The sequence below is a fragment of the Pseudophryne corroboree genome, chromosome 5 (genome assembly GCF_028390025.1).
Source record: "Pseudophryne corroboree isolate aPseCor3 chromosome 5, aPseCor3.hap2, whole genome shotgun sequence".
NCBI classification, from domain to species: Eukaryota; Metazoa; Chordata; class Amphibia; order Anura; family Myobatrachidae; genus Pseudophryne; species Pseudophryne corroboree.
The window spans coordinates 181860602-181885310 of record NC_086448.1 but is presented as its reverse complement, the minus strand read 5'-3'; the positions used below and the strand labels follow the sequence as shown (position 1 = coordinate 181885310).

General features: G+C 44.1%; 1 protein-coding gene across 3 annotated transcripts in view; it reads left to right on the top strand.

Moving 5' to 3' along the window:
- The window catches only part of ESYT2 (extended synaptotagmin 2), a 269954-nt gene extending 246144 nt beyond the window's left edge, over positions 1-23810 (top strand). For all 3 annotated transcript variants that reach the window (XM_063921918.1, XM_063921916.1, XM_063921915.1), the window contains one exon: positions 23653-23810. In XM_063921918.1, the coding sequence (XP_063777988.1) occupies positions 23653-23698 (46 nt within the window). In that variant the 3' untranslated portion in view covers positions 23699-23810. The remainder of the gene's footprint in view (positions 1-23652) is intronic.
- Positions 23811-24709: the final 899 nt, after the last annotated feature.

Here is a 24709-nt window from a genome sequence, read left to right as displayed (position 1 = left end):
GTGCTACACCGACCTCCAACTGTTCCCTGGATCTTACCCTTATCAGGGAATCGTCCAAGTAAGGGATAACTAAAATTCCCTTCCTTCGAAGGAATATCATCATTTCGGCCATTACCTTGGTAAAGACCCGGGGTGCCGTGGACCATCCATACGGCAGCGTCTGAACTGATAGTGACAGTTCTGTACCATAAACCTGAGGTACCCTTGGTGAGAAGGGTAAATTTGGACATGAAGGTAAGCATCCTTGATGTCCCGAGACATCATGTAGTCCCCTTCTTCCAGGTTCGCAATCACTGCTCTGAGTGACTCAATCTTGAATTTGAACCTCTGTATGTAAGTGTTCAAAGATTTTAGATTTAGAATCGGTCTCACCGAGCCGTCCGGCTTCGGTACCACAACAGTGTGGAATAATACCCCGTTCCCTGTTGCAGGAGGGGTACCTTGATTATCACCTGCTGGGAATACAGCTTGTGAATGGCTTCCAAAACTGTCTCCCTGTCTCGAATTCCAATTTGTACCCCTGAGATATCACCTGAAGGATCCAGGGGTCTACTTGCGAGTGAGCCCACTGCGTGCTGAAATTCATTGAGACGGGCCCCTCACCGTGCCTGATTCTGCTTGTAAAGCCCCAGCGTCATACTGAGGGCTTGGCAGAGGCGGGAGAGGGTTTCTGTTCCTGGGAACTGGCTGATTTCTGCAGCCTTTTTCCTCTCCCTCTGTCACGGGGCAGAAATGAGGAACCTTTTGCCCGCTTGTCCACGAAAAGACTGCGCCTGATAATACGGCGTCTTCTCATGTTGAGAGGCGACCTGGGGTACAAACGTGGATTTCCCAGCTGTTGCCGTGGCCACCAGGTCTGAAAGACCGACCCCAAATAACTCCTCCCCTTAATAAGGCAATACTTCCAAATGCCGTTTGAAATCCGCATCACCTGACCACTGTCGTGTCCATAACCCTCTACTGGTAGAAATGGACAACGCACTTAGACTTGATGCCAGTCGGCAAATATTCCGCTGTGCATCACGCATATATAGAAATGCATCTTTTAAATGCTCTATAGGCAAAAATATACTGTCCCTATCTAGGGTATCAATATTTTCAGTCAGGGAATCCGACCACGCCAACCCAGCCCTGCACATCCAGGCTGAGGCGATTGCTGGTCGCAGTATAACACCAGTATGTGTGTAAATACATTTTAGGATACCCTCCTGCTTTCTATCAGCAGGATCCTTAAGGGCGGCCTTCTCAGGAGAGGGTAAAGCCCTTACAAGCGTGTGAGCACTTTATCCACCCTAGGGGGTGTTTCCCAACGCACCCTAACCTCTGGCGGGAAAGGATATAAAGCCAATAACATTTTAGAAATTATCAGTTGTTATCGGGGGAAACCCACGCATCATCACACACCTCATTTAATTTCTCAGATTCAGGAAAACTACAGGTAGTTTTTCCTCACCGAACATAATACCCCTTTTTGGTGGTACTCGTATTATCAGAAATGTGTAAAACATTTTTCATTGCCTCAATCATGTAACGTGTGGCCCTACTGGAAGTCACATTTGTCTCTTCACCGTCGACACTGGAGTCAGTATCCGTGTCGGCGTCTATATCTGCCATCTGAGGTAACGGGCGCTTTAGAGCCCCTGACGGCCTATGAGACGTCTAGACAGGCACAAGCTGAGTAGCCGGCTGTCTCATGTCAACCACTGTCTTTTATACAGAGCTGACACTGTCACGTAATTCCTTCCAACAGTTCATCCACTCAGGTGTCGACCCCCTAGGGGGTGACATCACTATTACAGGCAATCTGCTCCGTCTCCACATCATTTTTCTCCTCATACATGTCGATACAAACGTACCGACATACAGCACACACACAGGGAATGCTCTGATAGAGGACAGGACCCCACTAGCCCTTTGGGGAGACAGAGGGAGAGTTTGCCAGCACACACCAGAGTGCTATATATATACAGGGATAACCTTATATAAGTGTTTTTCCCCTTATAGCTGCTGTATCTTTAATACTGCGCGTAATTAGTAGTGATGAGCGGGTTCGGTTTTACTCGGTTTTACTCGGTTCTCAAAACGGCATCTTATTGGCTCACGGATGTCACGTGTTTTGGATAGCCAATAAGATGCCGTTTTGAGAACCGAGTAAAACCGAGTAAAACCGAACCTCGCTCATCACTAGTAATTAGTGCCCCCCCTCTCTTTTTTAACCCTTTCTGTAGTGTAGTGACTGCAGGGGAGAGCCAGGGAGCTTCCCTCCAACGGAGCTGTGAGGGAAAATGGCGCCAGTGTGCTGAGGAGATAGGCTCCGCCCCCTTATCGGCGGCCTTATCTCCCGTTTTTCTATGTATTCTGGCAGGGGTTAAATGCATCCATATAGCCCAGGAGCTATATGTGATGTATTTTTTGCCATCTAAGGTATTTTTATTGCGTCTCAGGGCGCCCCCCCCCCCCAGCGCCCTGCACCCTCAGTGACCGGAGTGTGAAGTGTGCTGAGAGCAATGGCGCACAGCTGCGGTGCTGTGTGCTACCTTATTGAAGACAGGACGTCTTCTGCCGCCGATTTTCCGGACCTCTTCTGCTCTTCTGGCTCTGTAAGGGGGACGGCGGCGCGGCTCTGGGACCCATCCATGGCTGGGCCTGTGATCGTCCCTCTGGAGCTAATGTCCAGTAGCCTAAGAAGCCCAATCCACTCTGCACGCAGGTGAGTTCGCTTCTTCTCCCCTTAGTCCCTCGATGCAGTGAGCCTGTTGCCAGCAGGACTCACTGAAAATAAAAAACCTTATTTAAACTTTTACTCTAAGCAGCTCAGGAGAGCCACCTAGATTGCACCCTTCTCGTTCGGGCACAAAAATCTAACTGAGGCTTGGAGGAGGGTCATAGGGGGAGGAGCCAGTGCACACCAGCTAGTCCTAAAGCTTTTACTTTTGTGCCCAGTCTCCTGCGGAGCCGCTATTCCCCATGGTCCTTTCGGAGTTCCCAGCATCCACTAGGACGTCAGAGAAATAATGGTGACCAGTCATAACAGGCAAATATATAGGATTGTGTCCCGCTGAGAGCAGTTGGCTGCATAGTCATCCTGTCCTGTTAGATATATAGTCATATTTCCCTAAATGTCATATCATAAAAACCATTGTCACTCCCCCCCTCCCCCCCCCCCTGCTAGAGAACTATGCACAGACTAACTGCATGCCCGTTTTCACCCCCTAGTTAGAGAACTGCACAGACTAACTGCACACCCGTTATCACGCCCTTGTTAGAGAACTGTACACAGACTAACTGCACACCCGTTATCACCCCCTTGTTATAGAACTGTACAAAGACTAACTGCACGTCCGTTATCACCCCCTTGTTGGAGAACTGTACACAGACTAACTGCACACCCAGTATCTTCCCCCTTTTTAGAGAACTGTACACAGACTATTGTTATTTATTACCAGTTATTTATATAGTGCGCACAAATTCCACAGCACTTTACAGAGAATATTTGGCCATTCACATCAGTCCCTGCCCCAGTGGAGCTTACAATCTATATTCCCTACCACATGCACACACATTCACACTAGGGTTAATTTTGTCAGGAGCCAGTTAACCTACCAGTATATTTTTGGATTGTGAGAGGAAACGGAGTACCCGGAGGAAACCCACGCAAATACGGGGAAGATAATACAAACTCCACACAGGTAGAGCCATGGTGAGAATCTAACCCATGACCTCAGTGCTGTGAGGCAGTAATGCTAACCATTACACCATCTGTACTGCCCGACTAACTGCACACCCATTATCTTCCCCTTGTTAGAGAACTGTACACAGACTAACTTTAGCTCACCCGCTCTGTGCACACTATAAATTAATTGCAGCGACCGTTGCATGAAACCCTGTACTGTAAAAATAATCCCATTTATAGCTGCAATAAAGAAATGAGAAGCAAAGCATGTAGACCTGTCTATATTTTGACTGCAGGTTAAACTATGTGCATTCACCTATACTTTACATGTCGACATTTTGATATTGTCATTATGTCAACCATCAAAATATATGCAGGTTTATAGGGGGTTATTCAGGTTTGTTAACAAACCAAGAAAATAAGCAGTTGCGCAAAACCATGTTGCACTGCAAGTGGGGCAGATGTAACATGTGCGGAGATATTTAGATTTGGGTGGGTTATATTGTTTCTGTGCAGGGTAAATACTGTCTGCTTATTTATTTATTTTGCCCCACCTGCAGTGCAGCAGGGTTTTGCCCACTAGTATGCTTTTATAAATTGCTAACAAACCTGAATAAGGCAAATACCATATGGGCAGATGTATTAACCTGGAGAAGGAATAAGGAAGTGATAAACCAGTGATATGTGCAAGGTGATAAACGCACCAGCCAATCGGCTCCTAACTGTTAATTTACATATTGGAGCTTTTTGGCTGGTGCGTTTATCACCTTGCACATATCACTGGTTTATCACTTCCTTATGCCTTCTCCGGGTTAATACATCTGCCCCATAAGTTTGAAGTCAAATGCTGACATGCCTGTATTTTGACTGCAGGTTAAACTACTGTATGTGCAGTTTCCTATATTTTGGAGGTCAAAATTTTGACATGGTCAAAATGTCAACACATAAAATATAGCCTATCCGTTTGATAGATAGACAGTGTCTAGTTAGACAGTCAATAGATAGACACCATATATTAGACAGACATTAGGTCGACAGGGTCAAAAGGTCGACATGGAAAAGGTCGACGGGTCAAAAAGTCGACATGGTCAGAAGGTCGACATGAACATGGTCGACATAAAAAAGATAGACAATTTTTTTTTTTTTTATGTAACATGTTTTTGGATTATTTCATACTTTATCCATGTCAGCATAGAGTTGGTTATAAACCTTGTGGCGAGCGCAGCGAGCCACCATGCCCGAAGCGTGGCGAGCGAAGCGAGCCCCGCGAGGGTATGTCTTTCTACAATTGAGGGTCCCAGATGACAAAACTATCCACACAAACCACAAAAATGCAAAAAACATGGTGTCTACCCTTTTCATGGCGACCATTTTCATGGCGACCTTTTGACCCTGTCGACCTTTTCCATGTCGACCTTTTGATCCTGTCGACCTTTTGACCCTGTCGACCTAATGTCCATCTAACATATGGTGTCTATCTATTGACTGTCTAACTAGATACTATCTATCTTTCATACCGGAACCAAAATATAGACGTAGACATATGCGGTCATGGTTCTTATTGGCACATTCTAACGTCCGTTATAACTTGATATTAACTTAATATAGGTCTATCAATGGCATCCTTTGTATTACACACATTTTCAATAATAATGAAAGTCACTATCTGTTTTATTTTTTGGTCTTGAAAAATACATACATACTGTTTTATGCCACTATGGCTGGTATACAATGCATGTCGGATCCTCTCAGACGGAGAGGATCCGACAGTGCAGTATTCAATTCTCAATGTTTTTTTTAAGTCTGATCAGCATTGTCGAAAATGGGCCAGAATCCTATCAGAATTGGACGCAAATTCAACAAATTCAACAAAACCCGTGGATCCACGTCTAATCCGCCTATCCACGTGGTTTTTCGACAAGTGCCGGTTTTTCCAACAGTCAGAAATATGGCACTTGCATTGAATAGGTTGAATACATATTCAGCCTATTTGGAAATACCGGCACTAATTGAATAGACCCCTAAATTGTAATAATCAGTAAATAGTACAGGCCTTGGGATTTATTTAGAACTCTGTTGTCAGTTTGTTATTTTATCTTTATCAAATAAATTGAACATATATTTCATGTTCCAGCAAACTTTTAACAGTATTTAAAGCAATTTATAAGATACTTATATGATCATAGCATACAGTAATGTTTTAAAAGAAGATCTATTATTAATAGTAATAAGTATCACTATTGTATCTGTGCATTTCATCAAGATAACATACCTCATGTAAAGATTTATATAATACCAGCAGAAATATTTGAAAAGTTGTCAGGGCGTATTTTTTTAATTTTGATGGAGACGAGGAAATCTGGAAAACATGCACTGTTGTGCATCTTGTTTGTATTTTTTTTTTTTTTTAAAGAAAAAAATGTTTACCCTTATAATGGGTTTAGCTATAAAATATAACACTATGGGGTCACTCCAATTGTGTGTGAGTCATTGCAGCAGCAACACTTTACAGCGGCCTGTGCGAATTTGGGCAGAAATCAGGCCGTGAGGTTGAGGGGTGCGAGTTCAGGTTCTGGTAGCATCAGCAACTCACACCCTTCGCATATAATTGGATTGACCGCTGTTTTTTGTTTTTTTATGCAACTAAAGCTTAATAATCGGTCATGTATAAAATGTTGTTGTTACAGTGTCTTTCTTAACTAAGGGACAGATTTATCAAAGCTTGGGGAGAGATAAATCACCAACCAGTCAGCCTGTAACTGTAATTTTTCAAATACAGCCTGTAAAATGTTAGGTGCTGATTTGGTTAGTACTTTATGGGGTATATGCAATTGCGGTTGAATTCTCGAAAATGTCGAAAAACTGGACATTTTCGCCAAAAAAAAAAAAATTCGACAATGCAATACAGTACTTTTCGTCAAAAAAACGGCCATTCCAAATTCGACTTTTTGAAATTCGACATTTGTCAAATTCGACATTTCTGCAATGGTACAAATGCGGCATTTCGACAAAAGTATATTCAATTGAAGATTGTAAATTCGACAACAGTGCTTTTAGACAGTAAATTTGTCATTTTCAATCTGCCACACTTTGCTGGCGGAATCTAATAAAAAAATATAAAAACATGTTTTTTTTTTGTGTTTTTTTTATTGGTAATAGCATATCTATTTATATTAGAAGGGATTAGGTACTTGGTTTGTCTATTTAGGAGGCACAAGTATTATTTATATATTTTTAAAAATACATATATATTTTTTTTAATGGAATGGGGTAAAAACCCGAAAAAAATTTGCGTGGGGTCCCCCCTCCTAAGCATAACCAGCCTCGGGCTCTTTGAGCCGGTCCTGGTTGCCAAAATACGGGGGGAAAAATGACAGGGGATCCCCCGTATTTTAACAACCAGCACCGGGCTCTGCGCCTGGTCCTGGTGCAAAAAATACGCGGGACAAAAAGAGTAGGGGTCCCCCGTTTTTTTTTGTACCAGCACCGGGCTCCACTAGCTGGACAGATAATGCCACAGCCGGGGGTCACTTTTATACAGCGCCCTGCGGCCGTGGCATTAAATACCCAACTAGTCACCCCTGGCCCCGGGGTACCCTGGAGGAGTGGGGACCCCTTCAATCAAGGGGTCCCGCCACCCAAGGGCCAGGGGTGAAGCCCGAGGCTGACTACCCCCCATCCAAGGGCTGGGGGGCTGATAGCCTTGTTGAAAATGTAAGAATAATGTTTTTTGCAGAAGAACTACAAGTCCCAGCAAGCCTCCCCCGCAAGCCGGTACTTGGAGAACCACAAGTACCAGCATGCGGGGGGGGGGGGGGGGGGGGGGGGCGCTGGTACCTGTAGTTCTACTGCAAAAAAAATACCCAAATAAAAACAGGACACAGATACCGTGAAAGTATAACTTTATTACATACATGCACACCGACACACATATTTACCTATGTTGACACGCCGACTGTGGCCACGTCTCCAATGTCGACGTCCGGGGTACCTGAAAATAAAATTATACTCACTTGATCCAGTGTCCAGTTCTTTTATTGTAATCCATGTACTTGGCAAAACAAAAAAACGCATTTACCCGAACCAGACGGACTGAAAGGGGTCCCATGTTTACACATGGGACCCCTTTCCCCGAATGCAGAGACCCCCCGTGACTCCTGTCACAGAAGGTCCCTTCTGCCAATCAGGAAGCGCCACTTCGTGGCACTCTCCTGATTGGCTGTATGCGCGTCGGAGCTGTCAGACGCGCATCGCACAGCCCCCTCCATTATCTTCAATGGTGGGAACTTTGCGGTCAGCGGTGAGGTCACCCGCGGTCAGCGGCTGACCGCGGGTAACCCCACCGCTGACCGCAAAGTTCCCACCATTGAAAGAGCCCGAGGCTGGTTATGCTTAGGAGGGGGGACCCCAAGCAAATTTTGTTCGGGTTTTTTACCGTTTCTTAAACATTTTTAAAAATCTAATCAAAATCCGTCAAATCGGCCATTTTTCGACAGCGGGACTGTCTAATTCGTTTTTTATTGAATATGTCGAATTCCGGCACCCACCTGCCGGAATTCGACGGTCGAATTGTGTCGAATTTAAAAACGGGCGAAAAAGTGCCGCAATTCGCCCGGAATTGCATATACCCCTATCTCTCTCCAAGATTTGATAACTCTCCCCAGTGTTAGAAGTTTGCAGGAACATGAAACACTGTTCACTTTACTTTATTAAGATAACAAACTGACAAGTATTATAAATACATCCCAATACTGTTTACATATTATTACATTTTCGTGGTGAAAAATAATGTATTTTTGCTAGCAAAATAACCCAGTGACTTTCAATGTTATCAGAAGTGTGTGTAAATACAAATTATGGCATGGGGGGGGGGACACATTGATTTTTATTATGTGACATTTAGGTAAATATGACTGACATGATAGGATGATGTTTGTTCATATGCAGTGCTTTTCCCTCTGTAGGCAAACTGTGACACCCCAGCTGTTGAGGAACTACAAATACCAGCATGCCCTAACAGCAAATCAGTGGCAGGGCACATGTGTGGTTCCACAGCAGCTGGAGTTCTGCAGGTTTCCCTGTCTTACATGAATGTTGGTATGACATGGACATCAGACAGTGTGGCTGCCATGACAGGGTTACTGTTTGTGCATAGGGAGTGCTCTTCTCTCAGCAGGACATCATCTGTACATTTGTACATTATGGGGTGTATTCAGTTCTTGTCTGAAACTGCTGTCTTGTCGGAAAGATGTCAGTTACCGACTTTTTTAATGCCCCTTCAGATTTTCCGACAAGTCGGGAATTCTGACTTGTCGGAAAACACGTGGTTCGTCGGAATAGCCGCGAATCCACGTTTTGTCGGAAGCGGCTGCCAAATCCGTCAGGTTTTGGCCTCGTTTCCAACAATGTCAATCCGCCTTTAAGAAAAGTCGGATTGGCATTGTCGTGAATGGACAAATCTTGTCTGATTTTGGCCGCTCATTGAAAACTCAGATGTCGGATCTTTTCCATTGGAAAGGATCTCACATCTATTGAATACACCCCATAGCTGGTCACAATTATTTATTATTTTATTTCTGTCAACCTTTATGACTGTCTACATTATAACAGTGTCTCCTTTTTTATTATCATCATCATTTTCACTGACTACATTTTGACTGTCAACATCTAATTTTTTAATTGTCGACATTTTGACTGTATCTACATTTAAACTGTCGCCCTTTTGTCCATGTCGGCCTTTCGGTTGTTGACATTTTGACCATGCTGACATTATGAAAGTCAATGTTTTGGTGCCGACTTTACATTTTGACTACATCCGAAATAAACAGTACTCATATTACTCCGTTTTACAGCCACCCTCCCACCTTTGTGACAGCTCGGAGTGCGTACAGTAGGCATAGTGTAAACTAGCCATTTTGTAACACAAACCAGTTTTTAGGGCTGTCTTATTGAGCTGTGCTTCATTTAACATTCCCATATTCTTAAAGTGCATCTGTCCCCTACGCATAGCGGAGGCAGCCATGTTACTGGGGCCCCAGATGTGAACACATGCACTGTTATCAGACCTTGGGGACCACAGACATGAGGGAATTCACTTGATATGACACACATGTCTGGTAATACAACCTTCCTCACATTGCATTAAGGGTGGAGCTTCACATGTACAGACAAATGTCCAGTGACCGCAGACATGTATAAACCGTTAGATAATGGGTTTCAGTATGTTTTGTTCAACAATCACAATGTCAACAGTCATTATATAAACACCATTATGTCAACAGGTACAAAATGTTGATACACTAACACTACAATATCCATTGCCAACATGTTGACTGTGTAGACAATTTTCAGATGTCATCATGTTGTATATTTTAACCATGTCAGCATTATGACATTTGACATTATGGTGTCAATCCTTTGACTGACTGTCCGTGTTGTAATTGTGTATATAGTGTGTGTGTGTATTCTAGCAGGAGAGCACTCTCCACATTAGTAATTGCTTTTCAAATGTTTTGCTTCATCACCACCCAGTGTAAAGACACCATAAACCTGACATACAGCAGATTATATAAAACGGCAGTAAAATGACTCTATCTCCGATATACTTGCCATCCACATTATTTAAATGTTTAGCAGCATTAACAATAGCTTTAAAATAAAGTGAAATCCATATACCTAAGTTGTCTGTCGACTTCGATCCCCTTTCTTGGCCGTTCAAGACCAGCAAAATAACAGCACAGTAATACAGCTTGTCAGAAAATTACAATGCTGCTGAACATTTAAATAATATGGACGGCGAGTACATCTGAGAAACGGAGTCATTTTACTGCCGTTTTATATAATCTGCTGTATGTCAGGTTTACGGTGTCTTTACACTGGGTGGTGATGAAGCAAAACATTTGAAAAGCAATTATAATGTGGAGAATGCCCTCCTGCTGCAGTTTATAAGGAAGCCATCCCAGGATTGTGGCAACTAATTGGCAACTGAGATAACTATATGTAATGTGTGTGTGTGTGTGTATATATATATATATATGTGCAACGGAGGGAGGCGGCACTCAGATTTTCTCAGTGAAGCAAAACAAAGTAGTTTATTGCATGCAATAAACTACTTTGTTTTGCTTCACGGAGAAAGTCTCTGAGTGCCGCCTCCCTCCATTGCATACATTGAGGGCCACAAGCCTATGAGGAGGTCACCATGAGCAAATAATCATGCAGCTTCGGACCTGCCAGAGTGCCGGATCACTTTGCTGTTGTGTGTGTGTGTGTGTGTGTGTGTACATATATATATATATATATATATATATATATAGATTTAAAACAAGAGGAGAATTGAGCGCATAGGTATCAACAATAATCTAGACAAAATAAACTTTATATATATATATAAAATTGTGAAAGAGTTTTTTTTTGTGGCACACTCCTCATCTATTACATGAGTGGCTGCTAGGAGTACAAAGAAATTTTCGATGTGGTTATTAGCCACACTTATTATAGAATAAGTGGAAAATCCCAAGCGCCTCATAGTGTTTAAAATAATTATCAACGTGATAAAGGAATAGTGGTAGGCATTAGTAGCAACTTAACTTAATTATATGGTCTTCGGTCGGCTGACCAATAATGGTTCATGGTACATGAAATGAAAAGATAGGCAAGACAACGTAACGTTTTAACCCTGCATATCTAAAAATACTATGCTATCTGGAGTTTAGGAGCTACGGCAAGTTCCGCAAGTGTAAATAACACTCCAGTAATTTTTATTTTTATATAAACACAGTTTCATTTAATAATATACACAATAAAAAATGCAGGTAACAAACGACGTACAAGAATAACCTATATGAAAGCTTTTCTGTCCGTAGTAGTAGAGTCCAGGGTATATGGGATCCCCAACGCATTTTGTCTGTCCACATAGACTTCTTCTAGGGGATAATTAGATAGGGACATTGGGCTATATTTATACCTGTACAAATTAAAGCTGGAGGGCACATGTGGATCAAACAGAATGTCTTCACTTACAATTTGACAGGAAGTGGTATGTTATAAAATTAAATAAACCAAGATTTCTACTGCTCTGTTGGGCAACACACATATATAGCAATTTTGTAAGTATTTAGACATCATTTTGTATAAAACATGCTTAGAAAACAATTGAAAAAATATAAAAAATATGGGTGAAGTGGTGGAATGCATTTGGAATGCTAGTGCGTCACATCCGGTAATTCAATGTTAAGGAGACCAGAGGATAACATTTGATCCAGTGATGAAACACAGTCGGGGTCCCTGTTGATGGTGGAACGCATGTGAGGCGCAAGCTTCACTTCCGCCTTATCTGGTTTATTTCTATCCGCAACATATTTTCTTCTTTGTTCCAAGCGTTAGTTTAAGTGTTTAGGAAAGACGGAAGTGATCATCAGAAACCGTTTTTAAAGAAGTCGTAGTACTTTGATGTTCATTACAGTAGAATGCATCACGGCCATCTTTATTTTCCATGGAACGCATGGTCTAAATCTACTTTTCCAGGTCCATTGTTTTATGTATAACACAAATTTTAGACTGGGAAATAGAGAATACGGATTAGTGCATGATTATTACCCATAATTAAAATACATGCATAATTCTGTGTTATCTCCTATATAATAGCCCAGATCTGTCACTCTGTGACTGTGTGGATAACGCTGGGCGTGGCTAGGAGCTCTCATTGGATTAGCAGCAGGTCTATCACACCCAGTCCACAGCTGATTGGGTAAGAAACGCCTTCCCACACAGGTTACATCCAATGGGAGGCTCTGCCCTTTGACTGCTATGTGTTCCCAGAGCAGGATTAACAATGAGGCTAATGGAGCTGCAGCTCCAGACCCCAAAATAGGACCACTGCATCTGCAGCAACATACCCTCCAACAATTTACACATAAACATCTGTACAAATGCGAAAAGGGGGCGTGGCCACATCCCTTTTCCTATACTTTCAATGGAAGTTTGGAGAGCCAGAAATCGGTACAGACCATAAAAAAAAGGTCCTGTACCTGCCAAAAAGGTACAGTTGGAGGGTATGCCACTGCATCTGCAGCAAGTCTCTGCGCTGTAGATAGGATTATTTTTCCCCTTTTACTGCAGCGTCCTGTGTCCTGCTGCCAGTCCGCCTGCCCCCTCCGGCATCAACAATCCCCACTCCCTAGCCGCGGCGCAGGTGGAACAAAAGCTGCTGCGGCCACCGGCATAGATGTGTATGAAAGCGGCTCAGCGGAAAGCTTTCATAGCCTTCCCTGCGCCGCATACTCTCTGAGCCCCGGAGCTTCCGCCACAGCCGCGCCCAGAGGCCCTGACTCCGCAACACAGCACCTGTGCTGTCGGCCTGGAAGCCCCGAGATGGCTAATGTAACGGATAGAGTGAGTGATATCACGGAGGTTAATGTCTGGACGCTGAATCAACGTAAAAGGTGACAGTGCTGTGCAATGGGTGTGCAGTGTCACTGACGCTGCACAGCACTCTCACCTTTTACATTGATTCAGCCAGTCAGTCAGTTCTGCCAGCCAGTCACTATTGTTAGCACCGGTGTCCCAACGCACCGCATTACAGGGAAGTAGACGCAGTAAATAAACTACAGCTCCCAGCAGCCATTAGCGCTGGAGCATTCTGGCACTAAGGGCTGCAGGGAGCTGTAGTTTGAGTGCATCTTCTTCCCTGTAATGCGGCGCGTTGGGACATCGGTGCTAACAATAGTGACTGGCTGCTGTGCGAGTCTCCAGGAGAGCCACTGCCCAAGGAAGGACAACAGCTAAGCAGTACCTCCGGGCCCCATCCGTGGCACCCCCACAGCCCCCCTCCACCACCCACAGTGGCTCTGGACCCCCTCCCCCCACCCGCAGCACCCCCGCAACCCCCCTCCCCACCCGAGGCACCACCACAACAGCCCCTCCCCCACCCGCGGCACCCCCAGACCACCTCCCCCATCCGTGTCTCTCCTGCACCTGTCACTCCCCTAACCACAGCACGACTAGGTGATTCTAGGTGTGCTGTTCACGCCGTTGCAAGGGGCTACGACCCCTTAACCATTGCACCCCGTTTGTCCGTGCAATATTTAACCGCTCACACAATTATGATTGGAGGTAATACTCCATATAATAAAAAAATATTGCACGCCACAAGGGCGTGTAAGGGTGAGGGGGGAGTAGCTCCTTAAAACGGTGTGAAGAGCACCTGAAGGGCGTGATGAGTCACCTAGTTTTATATATATATATGTGTGTGTGTGTGTGTGTGTGTGTGTGTGTGTGTGTGTGTGTGTGTGTGTGTGTGTTTTAAAATGTATATGCGCATATTGATGTGTATAAAGAAAAAAAAATTTATATTAAAAGTATTTCTCTTACGTCCTAGAGGATGCTGGGGACTCCGTACCATGGGGTATAGACGGGCTCCGCAGGAGACATGGGCACCTAAAAGAACTTTCTAGTATGGTGTGCACTGGCTCCTCCCTCTATGCCCCTCCTCCAGACCTCAGTTAGATCTTGTGCCCAGAGGAGATAGGGTGCATTACAGGGAGCTCTCCTGAGTTTTCTGTAAAAAGAATTTTGTTAGGTTTTTTATTTTCAGGGAGCTCTGCTGGCAACAGACTCCCTGCATCGTGGGACTGAGGGAAGAGAAGCAGACCCACTTCTTAAGAGTTAAGGGCTCTGCTTCTTAGGCTACTGGACACCATTAGCTCCAAAGGGAGTCGGAACACAGGTCTCACCCTGGGGTTCGTCCCGGAGCCGCGCCGCCATCCTCCTCACAGATGCCGGAAAAAAGAAGCCGGGTGAGTATGACAGATCATAAGAAGACGTCAGGCGGCAGAAGACTTCAGATCTTCATGAGGTAAGTGCGCAGCAGGTAGCTGCGCGCCATTGCTCCCACATTTACACACACACATGGCACTGATGGGTGCAGGGCGCGCGCAGGGGGGGGGCGGGCAGCAATAAACCTCGTTTTTAGGCAAGAAGCATGTAGTTAGGCTGCGGGGCAGTAAACTACGAATCCCCGCCATTTTTTTCAAAATCTCGAGCGGGACCGAAGCCCGGCGCGCGAGGGGGCGGAGCTTGATCCCTCAACACTAACCAGCGCCATTTTCTCCACAGAGGCTGCAGAGAACGCTGGCTCCCCGGACTCTCCCCTGCTGAGCATCAGAGGGCTGAAAATAAAAGAGGGGGGCACATATTTAAAGCCCAGTGAGTGGGGAATTCTGTATACATTTATATGTAAAAGCGCTATCTGGGTTTTTTTTCCCCTGGGTCAGTTGGCGCTGGTGTGTGCTGGCATACTCTCTCTCTGTCTCTCCAAAGGGCCTTCTTTGGGGAATTGTCCCCTTATAGTTATATCCCAGTGTGTGTGTGTGGGGTGTCGGTACGTGTGTCGGCATGTCTGAAACGGAAGGCTTATCCAAAGAGGAGGTGGAACAGATGAGTGGTGTGTCTCAGTCGGTGGTGCCGGCTCCGGATTGGATAAATATGTGGCATATGTTAAATGCTAGTGTAGCTTCACTGCATGAAAGACTGGACAAAGCAGAGTCCAGAGCGTCGGCAGGTAATCAATCTACAGATTGTGCCGACTCACAGGACCCGTCGGGGTCTCAGAAACGTCCCTTCTCACAAATAAGGGACACAGATACCGACACGGACTCTGAAAAGTATTCAGTGCATGATTATTGCAATAAAAGATGTGTTACATATCACTGATGAGCCCTCGGTGCCCGACACGAGGATACACATGTTTAAGGGAAAGAAACAGGTTATAAACTTTCCTCCTTCCCATGAAATTAATGAGTTATGTGAAAAAGCTTGGGAAACTCCAGATAAGAAACTGCAGATTCCCAAAAGGGTTCTTATGGCATACCCTTTCCCTACACAGGACAGGGTACGTTGGGAATCCTCTCCCACAGTGGACAAAGCCTTAACACGCCTTTCCAAGAAGGTGGCGCTACCGTCCCCTGACACAGCGGCCCTCAAGGACCCTGCGAACCGCAGGCAAGAGACTACACTAAAGTCTATCTACACTCATACTGGTACTTTGCTTAGACCGGCAATTGCGTCGGCATGGGTATGTAGTGCAGTAGCAGCTTGGACAGATACACTGTCTGCTGACCTTGATACCCTAGATAGGGATACAATTTTGTTAACATTAGCTCATATTAAGGACGCAGTCTTATATATGAGGGACGCTCAAAGAGACATTGGTTTACTGGGGTTTTAGCTTACAAAGGTGATGTATTGTTTGGGGACGGCCTCGCGGACCTGATCTCTACAGCTACCGCGGGTAAGTCGACCTTTTTACCTTTTGTTCCCCAACAGCAAAAGAAACCCCCACAATATCAGATGCAGTCCTTTCGGTCGCATAGATCCAGAAGAGGTCGGGGCTCCTCTTTCCTCGCCAGAGGTAAGGGTAGAGGCAAGAGGACACCTGCTGAGGCTGGTTCCCAAGAGCGGAAGTCCTCCCCGGCTTCCGCTAAGTCCACCGCAGGACGCTGGGGCTCCCGGGTGGGGGCACGCCTTCGACTATTCAGCCAAGTCTGGGTTCAGTCAGACGTGGACCCTTGGGTGATAGGAATAGTCTCCATGGGCTACAAGCTGGAATTCGAAGAGGTGCCACCACGCCGATTTTTCAAGTCGGCCTTACCAGCTTCTACTCCAGAGCGGGAAGTAGTGCTAGCTGCAATTCAAACGCTGTGTCAACAGCGAGTGATTATCAGGGTTCCCCTGAGCCAACAGGGAAAAGGGTATTATTCAACCCTATTTGTGGTCCCGAAGCCGGATGGTTCGGTCAGGCCCATTTTAAACCTAAAATCCCTGAACCTGTACCTGAAAAGATTCAAATTCAAGATGGAATCGCTCCGAGCGGTGATAGCCTGCCTGGAAGGGGGGGATTTTATGGTGTCACTGGACATAAAGGATGCTTACCTTCATGTCCCCATATATGCCTCTCATCAGGAGTACCTGAGATTCGCGGTACAGGATTGTCATTATCAGTTTCAGACGTTACCGTTTGGGCTGTCCACGGCCCTGAGGATTTTCACCAAGATAATGGCGGAAATGATGGTGATCCTGCGCAAGCGAGGAGTCACAATTATCCCATACTTGGACGATCTCCTGATAAAAGCGAGATCAAGAGAGCAATTACTGGAGAACGTGGCACTCTCTCAGAGAGTGCTTCAGCAACATGGGTGAATTCTCAATCTACCAAAGTCACAGTTGGTTCCGACAACTTGACTAGCCTTCCTTGGCATGATACTGGACACGGAACAAAAGAAAGTTTTCCTCCCGTTGGAAAAAGTCCAGGACCTCCAGAACATGTTCCGAGAACTACTGAAGCCGAAAAGAGTGTCAGCTCATCAATGCACTCGGGTTCTGTGGAAAATGGTGGCAACTTACGAGGCCATTCCCTTCGGCAGGTTCCATGCAAGGACGTTTCAATGGGATCTTCTGGACAAATGGTCCGGGTCCCATCTACAATTACATGAAAAAATAACACTGTCCCCCAGGGCCAGGGTGTCTCTTCTATGGTGGCTGCAAAGTGCTCATCTTCTAGAGGGTCGCAGGTTCGGCATTCAGGACTGGATCCTGGTAACCACGGACGCGAACCTCCGAGGATGGGGAGCAGTCACCCAAGGAAGAAATTTTCAGGGACTATGGTCAGACCAGGAGTCCAATCTACACATCAACGTGTTGGAGCTAAGGGCCATATACAACGGCCTTCGACAAGCGGAGATTCTTCTTCGCAACCTACCGGTTCTGATTCAATCAGACAATGTCACAGTAGTAGCTCATGTGAACCGCCAAGGCGGGACAAGAAGCAGAGTCGCGATGGCGGAAGCCACCAGGATTCTTCGCTGGGCGGAAAATCACGTAAGCACTCTGTCAGCTGTCTTCATTCCGGGAGTGGACAACTGGGAAGCAGACTTCCTCAGCAGACACGATCTCTATCCAGGAGAGTGGGGACTTCATCAAGAAGTCTTTGCAGAGATAACGGATCTCTGGGGAGTTCCTCAAATAGACATGATGGCGTCACGCCTCAACAAGAAGCTTCGGAGGTATTGTGCCAGGTCCCGGGACCCTCAGGCAATAGCAGTAGACGCTCTGGTAACACCATGGGTATTCCAGTCGGTCTACGTGTTTCCTCCTCTTCCTCTCATCACAAAAGTGTTGAGGATCATAAATCGAAAAAGAGTACAAACAATACTCATTGTTCCAGACTGGCCTCGAAGGGCCTGGTACTCAGATCTTCAGGAGATGCTCATGGAAGATCCCTGGCCTCTTCCTCTAAGGGAAGACCTGTTACAGCAGGGGCCCTGCATGTTCCAAGACTTACCGCGGTTACGTTAGACGGCATGGCGGTTGAATGGCGGATCCTAGCGGAGAAGGGTATTCCGGAGGAGGTCATACCTACTCTAATAAAGGCAAGGAAGGAGGTGAGGGTAAAATATCACCTTATCTGTCGGAAATATGTCTCTTGGTGTGAAACCAAGAATGCTCCTACGGAAGATTTCCATCTGGGTCGTTTTCTCCACTTCCTACAGACAGGAGTGGATATGGGCCTAAAGTTAGGCTCTGTTAAAGTACAGATTTCGCCCTTGTCAATATTCTTTCAGAAGGAATTGGCTTCTCTCCCAGAAGTCCAGACGTTTGTAAAAGGAGTACTACACTTCCAGCCTCCTTTTGTGCCCCCGGTGGCACCATGGGACCTGAACGTGGTGTTGCAGTTCCTTAAATCACACTGGTTTGAACCCCTTAAAACGGTGGAGTTGACATTTCTCACCTGGAAGGTGGTCATGTTGTTAGCCTTGGCATCTGCGAGGCGTGTGTCAGAATTGGCGGCCTTGTCTTACAAGAGCCCTTACTTGATTTTTCACGTAGATAGAGCGGAATTGAGGACTCGTCCTCAATTTTTACCCAAGGTGGTGTCTTCATTTCATATGAACCAACCTATTGTGGTGCCTGTGGCTACGAGTGACTTGGAGGATTCCATGCCCCTGGATGTAGTCAGGGCCTTAAAAATTTATGTAGCCAGGACGGCTAGGATTAGGAAAACAGATGCATTGTTTGTCCTGTATGCTGCCAACAAGATTAGCGCGCCTGCTTCGAAGCAGACTATTGCTCGCTGGATCTGTAACACAATTCAGCAGGCTTATGTTATGGCTGGATTGCCGTTACCGCATTCAGTAAAGGCCCATTCCACTAGGAAGGTGGGCTCTTCTTGGGCGGCTGCCCGGGGCGTCTCGGCACTACAGCTTTGCCGAGCAGCAACTTGGTCGGGGTCAAACACTTTTGCTAAATTCTACAAGTTTGATACCCTGGCTGATGAGGACCTAGCATTTGCTCAGTCGGTGCTGCAGAGTCATCCGCACTCTCCCACCCGATTGGGAGCTTTGGTATAAACCCCATGGTCCTTACAGAGTCCCCAGCATCCTCTAGGACGTAAGAGAAAATAAGATTTTAAACCTACCGGTAAATCTTTTTCTCCTAGTCCGTAGAGGATGCTGGGCGCCCGTCCCAGTGAGGAAAATCTGCAAGGCTTGTATATAGTTATTGCTTACATAAGGGTTATGTTACAGTTAGACTCTGTCTTGGACCGGTACTGTTGTTTGTTCATACTGTTAACTGGTTATGTGTATTCCAGGTTATATGGTATGATTGGTGTGGGCTGGTATAAATCTTGCCCTTAGATTAACAAAATCCTTTCCTCGTGTTGTCCATCTCCTCTGGGCACAGTTCTCTAACTGAGGTCTGGAGTAGGGGCATAGAGGGAGGAGCCAGTGCACACCATACTAGAAAGTTCTTTTAGGTGCCCATGTCTCCTGCGGAGCCCGTCTATACCCCATGGTCCTTACGGAGTCCCCAGCATCCTCTACGGACTAGGATAAAAAGATTTACCGGTAGGTTTAAAATCTTATTTTTTTTGTTATAATAAGCATCATTAACTATTGTTAAAAGATAGGGTTTTGGGAGGACCACTAATCGACAAGGGTAAATCCACATTAGCAGGGTCATAGGAAAGGTGCAATTGCAAAGGATTCATTAAAACCGGAGGGAGAGATAGTCTCATGTTCAAAAATCCAGAACATTTCTCTTTTTGATAATTTATTGACGCTGTAACCCACTCTTTCTCCATTCTGACCATTTAATTGGCTTTGAAAATTAGGTCTTCCAGATTAGAGTTGTGTTTTTTTGTAAAATGTCTATATACGGCATAAGTAGATATTTTGTTTTTAATATTGCGAACGTGCTCTTGAATACGTACCTTTAACACTGTTTTCGTCTTTCCTATATACTTTGGTCCACAGGTACATTCTACCACATAGATAACCATGGTGGAATTACAGTTGATAAAGTCTTTGCTCTTGTACTCTTTGGTGCTGTCATGATTGAAGAGGGACTTTCTCTTTGGGTATAGATATTTACAGATAGTGCATCCACCGCATTTGTAACATCCCTGGCATTTGCTGTTTTGTGCCTGTGAATTTTCAGTTCTCAGAGGGCTGGGTGCCAGGATGTCATTTAAGTTTCTTTTTTTTGTAAATGATCTTTGGTCTGGAGGAAAGGAATTTTTTTTAAATGGGAACCATAAGCAGGATATTCCAGTTGCGGTCTAGTGATTGTTTAATTTTACTTTCTTGACAGTTGAATCTTCTAATAAAAGGGATGATGTTATTCCTTTTTTTTCCTTTATTTTTGGCTGAAATACAGTAGATCCGGTCTTTCAAGTTGGTTTGTTTTTAGCAAGGCCTGCTCTACGACACTCTCAGGGTATTTTCTTTCCTTGAACCCCTGTGAATAGGTTTGTAGTTGTAGATCACAATCCTTCCTTTATACTGCAGTTTTATTTTTATATGGTAGAACTGTGAAAGTGGTATGTTTTTCTTCCATTGTTTTGCTTGCAGCTGTTGAAGTGCAGGTAACTATTTGTATCAACAGTCTTGATGAAGTTGCACGTCGTTAAATTATGGCCTTCTCCTTTACGCATCAGATCCAAATATTCTCTTCTTTCTTTGTTGAGGTTGTATGTGAATTTCATGTAATAAGTGTTGGTTGAAATATATGTGAAAAACTCTAGGAAAGTAGGTTCCCAGATGATGAGGATATCATCTATGTATCTTTTGTACATTTTCAGATTTTTCCAGTAGGGATTGTTTGAATAGATCACTTGCCCATCAGTAAGTTTGCAAAATTTGGGGCAAATATTGTCCCCATTGCTGTTCCGCAGGTTTAGATATAAAAACAGTTCAGGAATTTACAATAGTTATGACTCAGGATGAATCTAATAAAATCACATATCCCATTTTTTATGTTATTATTATTATTACTACCAGTTATTTATATAGCGGACACATATTCCGAAGCGCTTTGCAGAGACTATTTGCCCATTCACATCGGTCCCTGCCCCAGTGGAGCTTACAATCTATATTCCCTACCACATGCACATGCACACACATTCACACTAGGGGTAATTTTGTCAGGAGCCAGTTAACCTACCAGTATATTTTTGGATTGTGGGAGGAAACCGGAGTACCCGGAGGAAACCCACGCAAGTACGGGGAGAATATACAAACTCCGTACAGGTAGAGCCATGGTGAGAATCGAACCCATGACCTCAGTGGTGTGAGGCAGTAATGCTAACCATTACACCATCCGTAATGTGGACATCACTGTGTCTCTGTCCAAATATTCCAGCATGCTGCTATACCTTTGTCATGCTCGATGAAGCTGTAGAGGCTTTGAACATCTGTAGTGATTCACAAGTAGGTATCTTTCCATTTGATTTGGATCATTATGTTCAAGACACTACTGATGTCTTTCAGATATGAAGGTAACGCCATTATATATTTCCTTAAAAAAATGTCTGTGTATTCTGACAGATGTGAGGCTAAGGACTCTATCTCTTAAATTATTAGTCTTCCCGGAGGATTGGTTAGGGACTTGTGGATTTTCGGGCGGAAGAGGAAAATGTGAATAACTGGATTAGCTACCATTACAAAATTTTAATTCATCCTTGTTTAGAACCTGATCATGTAAATAATGTAGTAAAATACTTCCAAGATAATGTATAAACATGTTGGTGGGGTCCTGTGGTAAGATTTTAGTCATCAACAGGAAGTGATGCGATGGACTCCGGCTGTGTTTCACCACCGGATTCAATTATATCCTCTGGTCTTCTTAACACTGAATTGCAGGACGTGACACACTAGCATTCCAAATGCGTCCCACCACCTGACCCATTGTTTTATATGTTTTTTAATTGTTTTCTAAGCATGTTTTTTTTACAAAATTATGTCTAAATACTTACAAATAAAATTGCTATATATTTATGTTGCCCAACACAGCCATAGAAATCTCGGTCTATTTAATTTTATAACACGTCCTGTGACAGGAAGTGATGTCATTCTGTTAGGTCCACATGTGCCCTCCATCTTTGTATAAGTATAAATATATCCCAATGTCCCTATATAATTATCTCCTTGAAGAAGTCTATTTGGAAAACAAAATGCGTTGGAAATCCTATATACCCTGGACCTTTCTGCAATGGACAGTTTTTATTCTTGTACGTTTGTTACCTGCATTTTCTATTGTGAATATTGTTAAATAAAACTGTGTTTACATAAAAATCTAAAATAATTCTTGAAGTGGTATTTACACTTGTGGAGCTCGCCATAGCTCCTAAACTCCAAATAGCACAATATTTCTAGGTATGCAATGTTAAAATGCGTTGGTTGTGGTATGCCAGTGGCCGGGATCCTGGCGGTCAGCATACCGATGCCGGGATCCTGGCCGCCAGAATGCCGGCAGGGGGGTGAACACAATGAAGCCTCTTGCGGACTCTGTGGCCCGGTGTGCTCACCACAGGTTCTATTCCCACTCTGTTGGTGTCGTGGACACCCACGAGTGGGAATAGCCCGTTAGCCGGCTGTCGGCATTATCAGTGGTCGCGATTCTGGCGTCTGTATCCTGACCGCCAGGATCCCGACTGCCGGCAATGTAATCGCATCCCGTTCAAACAATACACACAATGTCTTGCCTATTTTTTCATGTCATGTACCATGAACTATTATTTGTCAGCCGACCAAAGACAACATAATTAGTTAAGTTGCTGCTAATGCCTACCACTATTTCTTTATCACGTTGATTATTATTTTAAACACCATCAGGTGCTTGGGAAATTTCATTTATGAAGTTAAAAAAAATAATTATATATATATGTACAGAACAAACTAGCAAGTCTGCAGTGGTCCAATGCCCAGGAACTCATTAGTTAACTTCCTGTTGGACTGTATATTCCCTTCAACAGCCTGCCAGAGATTGGCTACTTTTATTTAATGGACTTCTCTATTACAATAAATACACCCCTGACCAAGGTACTATGGCCCTCATTCCGAGTTGTTCGCTCGTTAGTGGTTTTCGCAACGGAGCGATTTGTCGCAAACTGCGCATGCGCAATGTTCGCAGTGCGTCTGCGCCAAGTAAATTTGCCAAAAAGTTAGGTATTTTACTCACGGCTTAACGAAGAAATTTCTTCGTTCTGGTGATCGGAGTGTGATTGACAGGAAGTGGGTGTTTCTGGGCGGAAACTGGCCGTTTTATGGGTGTGTGCGGAAAAACGCTGCCGTTTCTGGGAAAAACGCGGGAGTGGCTGGAGAAACGGGGGACTGTCTGGGCGAACGCTGGGTGTGTTTGTGACGTCAAACCAGGAACGAAACTGACTGAACTGATCGCAGTGGCAGAGTAAGTCCCGAGCTACTCAGAAACTGCAAAGAAATTTCTATTCGCAATTATGCAAATCTTTCGTTCGCAATTCTGCAAAGCTAAGATTCACTCCCAGTAGGCGGCGGCTTAGCGTGTGCAAAGCTGCTAAAAGCAGCTAGCGAGCGAACAACTCGGAATGAGGGCCTATGTGGCTTATATCTAACAAGTTGACAGGTCCATTTTAATGTTCTTGAAGTAACATATTTTTTCCCCCACAGGTATGATTTAACTGAAGATGGGACAAGGACGTCTGTTTCAAACTAGCCTATCACAGCTCCTCACAATGCACCTTTTATCAGCAACTACATAATTATAACTGTATTGTGCTTGCAAATTTTATCAATATATATTTTTTATAAATCCATTTATTTCATTACCCGACTCGCTCATTTTTAACTCCTTTTTACATTTTTTTTTTTTTTTTTTTTTGCAGACTTTGGTAAATCTTGTTATTGAGCTTAATTAGCGATGCAGCTTTTACCTTTTGTCTAATAATGTGCAATAGTGTGATTTCATTGCATTAAATTTAAAGTATGTATATCCCTTTTATAAACATGGTTAAGATGTGTTTTGCTTTATGCAGGTGGAGTTTTGTATTTCACCAGTTTGCATCATGTAAATATATGTACTGTTATATTTTGTATTTGTTTTCTTGGTTCAGTATTGATTAGGTCTATTGGTTATAATGACATTCGGTTGCAATGCTAACTTCTTGAACAAAAAGATTAGCATAATCTCTCCAGTGCTTTCAATTACTGATCCTTTTAGCTGTGGGGATTACAAAGGCAGAATGTTGTTTTGTCTACCGTTTCTATGTTAACGTAATTGATCCTGTCCTTCCTGAAGATCTCCTTTGTAATCAGATAGTCATACACCAGACATAAGCAGCTGCAATAATTAAAGCTCAAATGTAAAATTGCCCTGTTATCATAACCTAGAGAAGAATGTGATTGGCTAGAATGCTGAGATTAATCAGGATATTTAAATGAAAACAGAACTGGCAACCATAATTTAAAAAAAAAAAAAAAAATCTTATAGGTGACGGAGGGAGCTATTTACACTTTTTAGTGATTTTCATTTTAGTATTTATGATAATGCAATCTGTAAGGTCACTGGAATCTTTTGGATTATATCTGATGCGGGTCAAATAGGTTATGCGGAGTCACTGAGTCTGCCCTATCACCCCTCCAGCAATGTTGCATTCTTATCAATATTGGCTTCAATCATAAAATACAGTAGCTATCGCTCTTAATAGTACACTAAGTGAGGTATTTA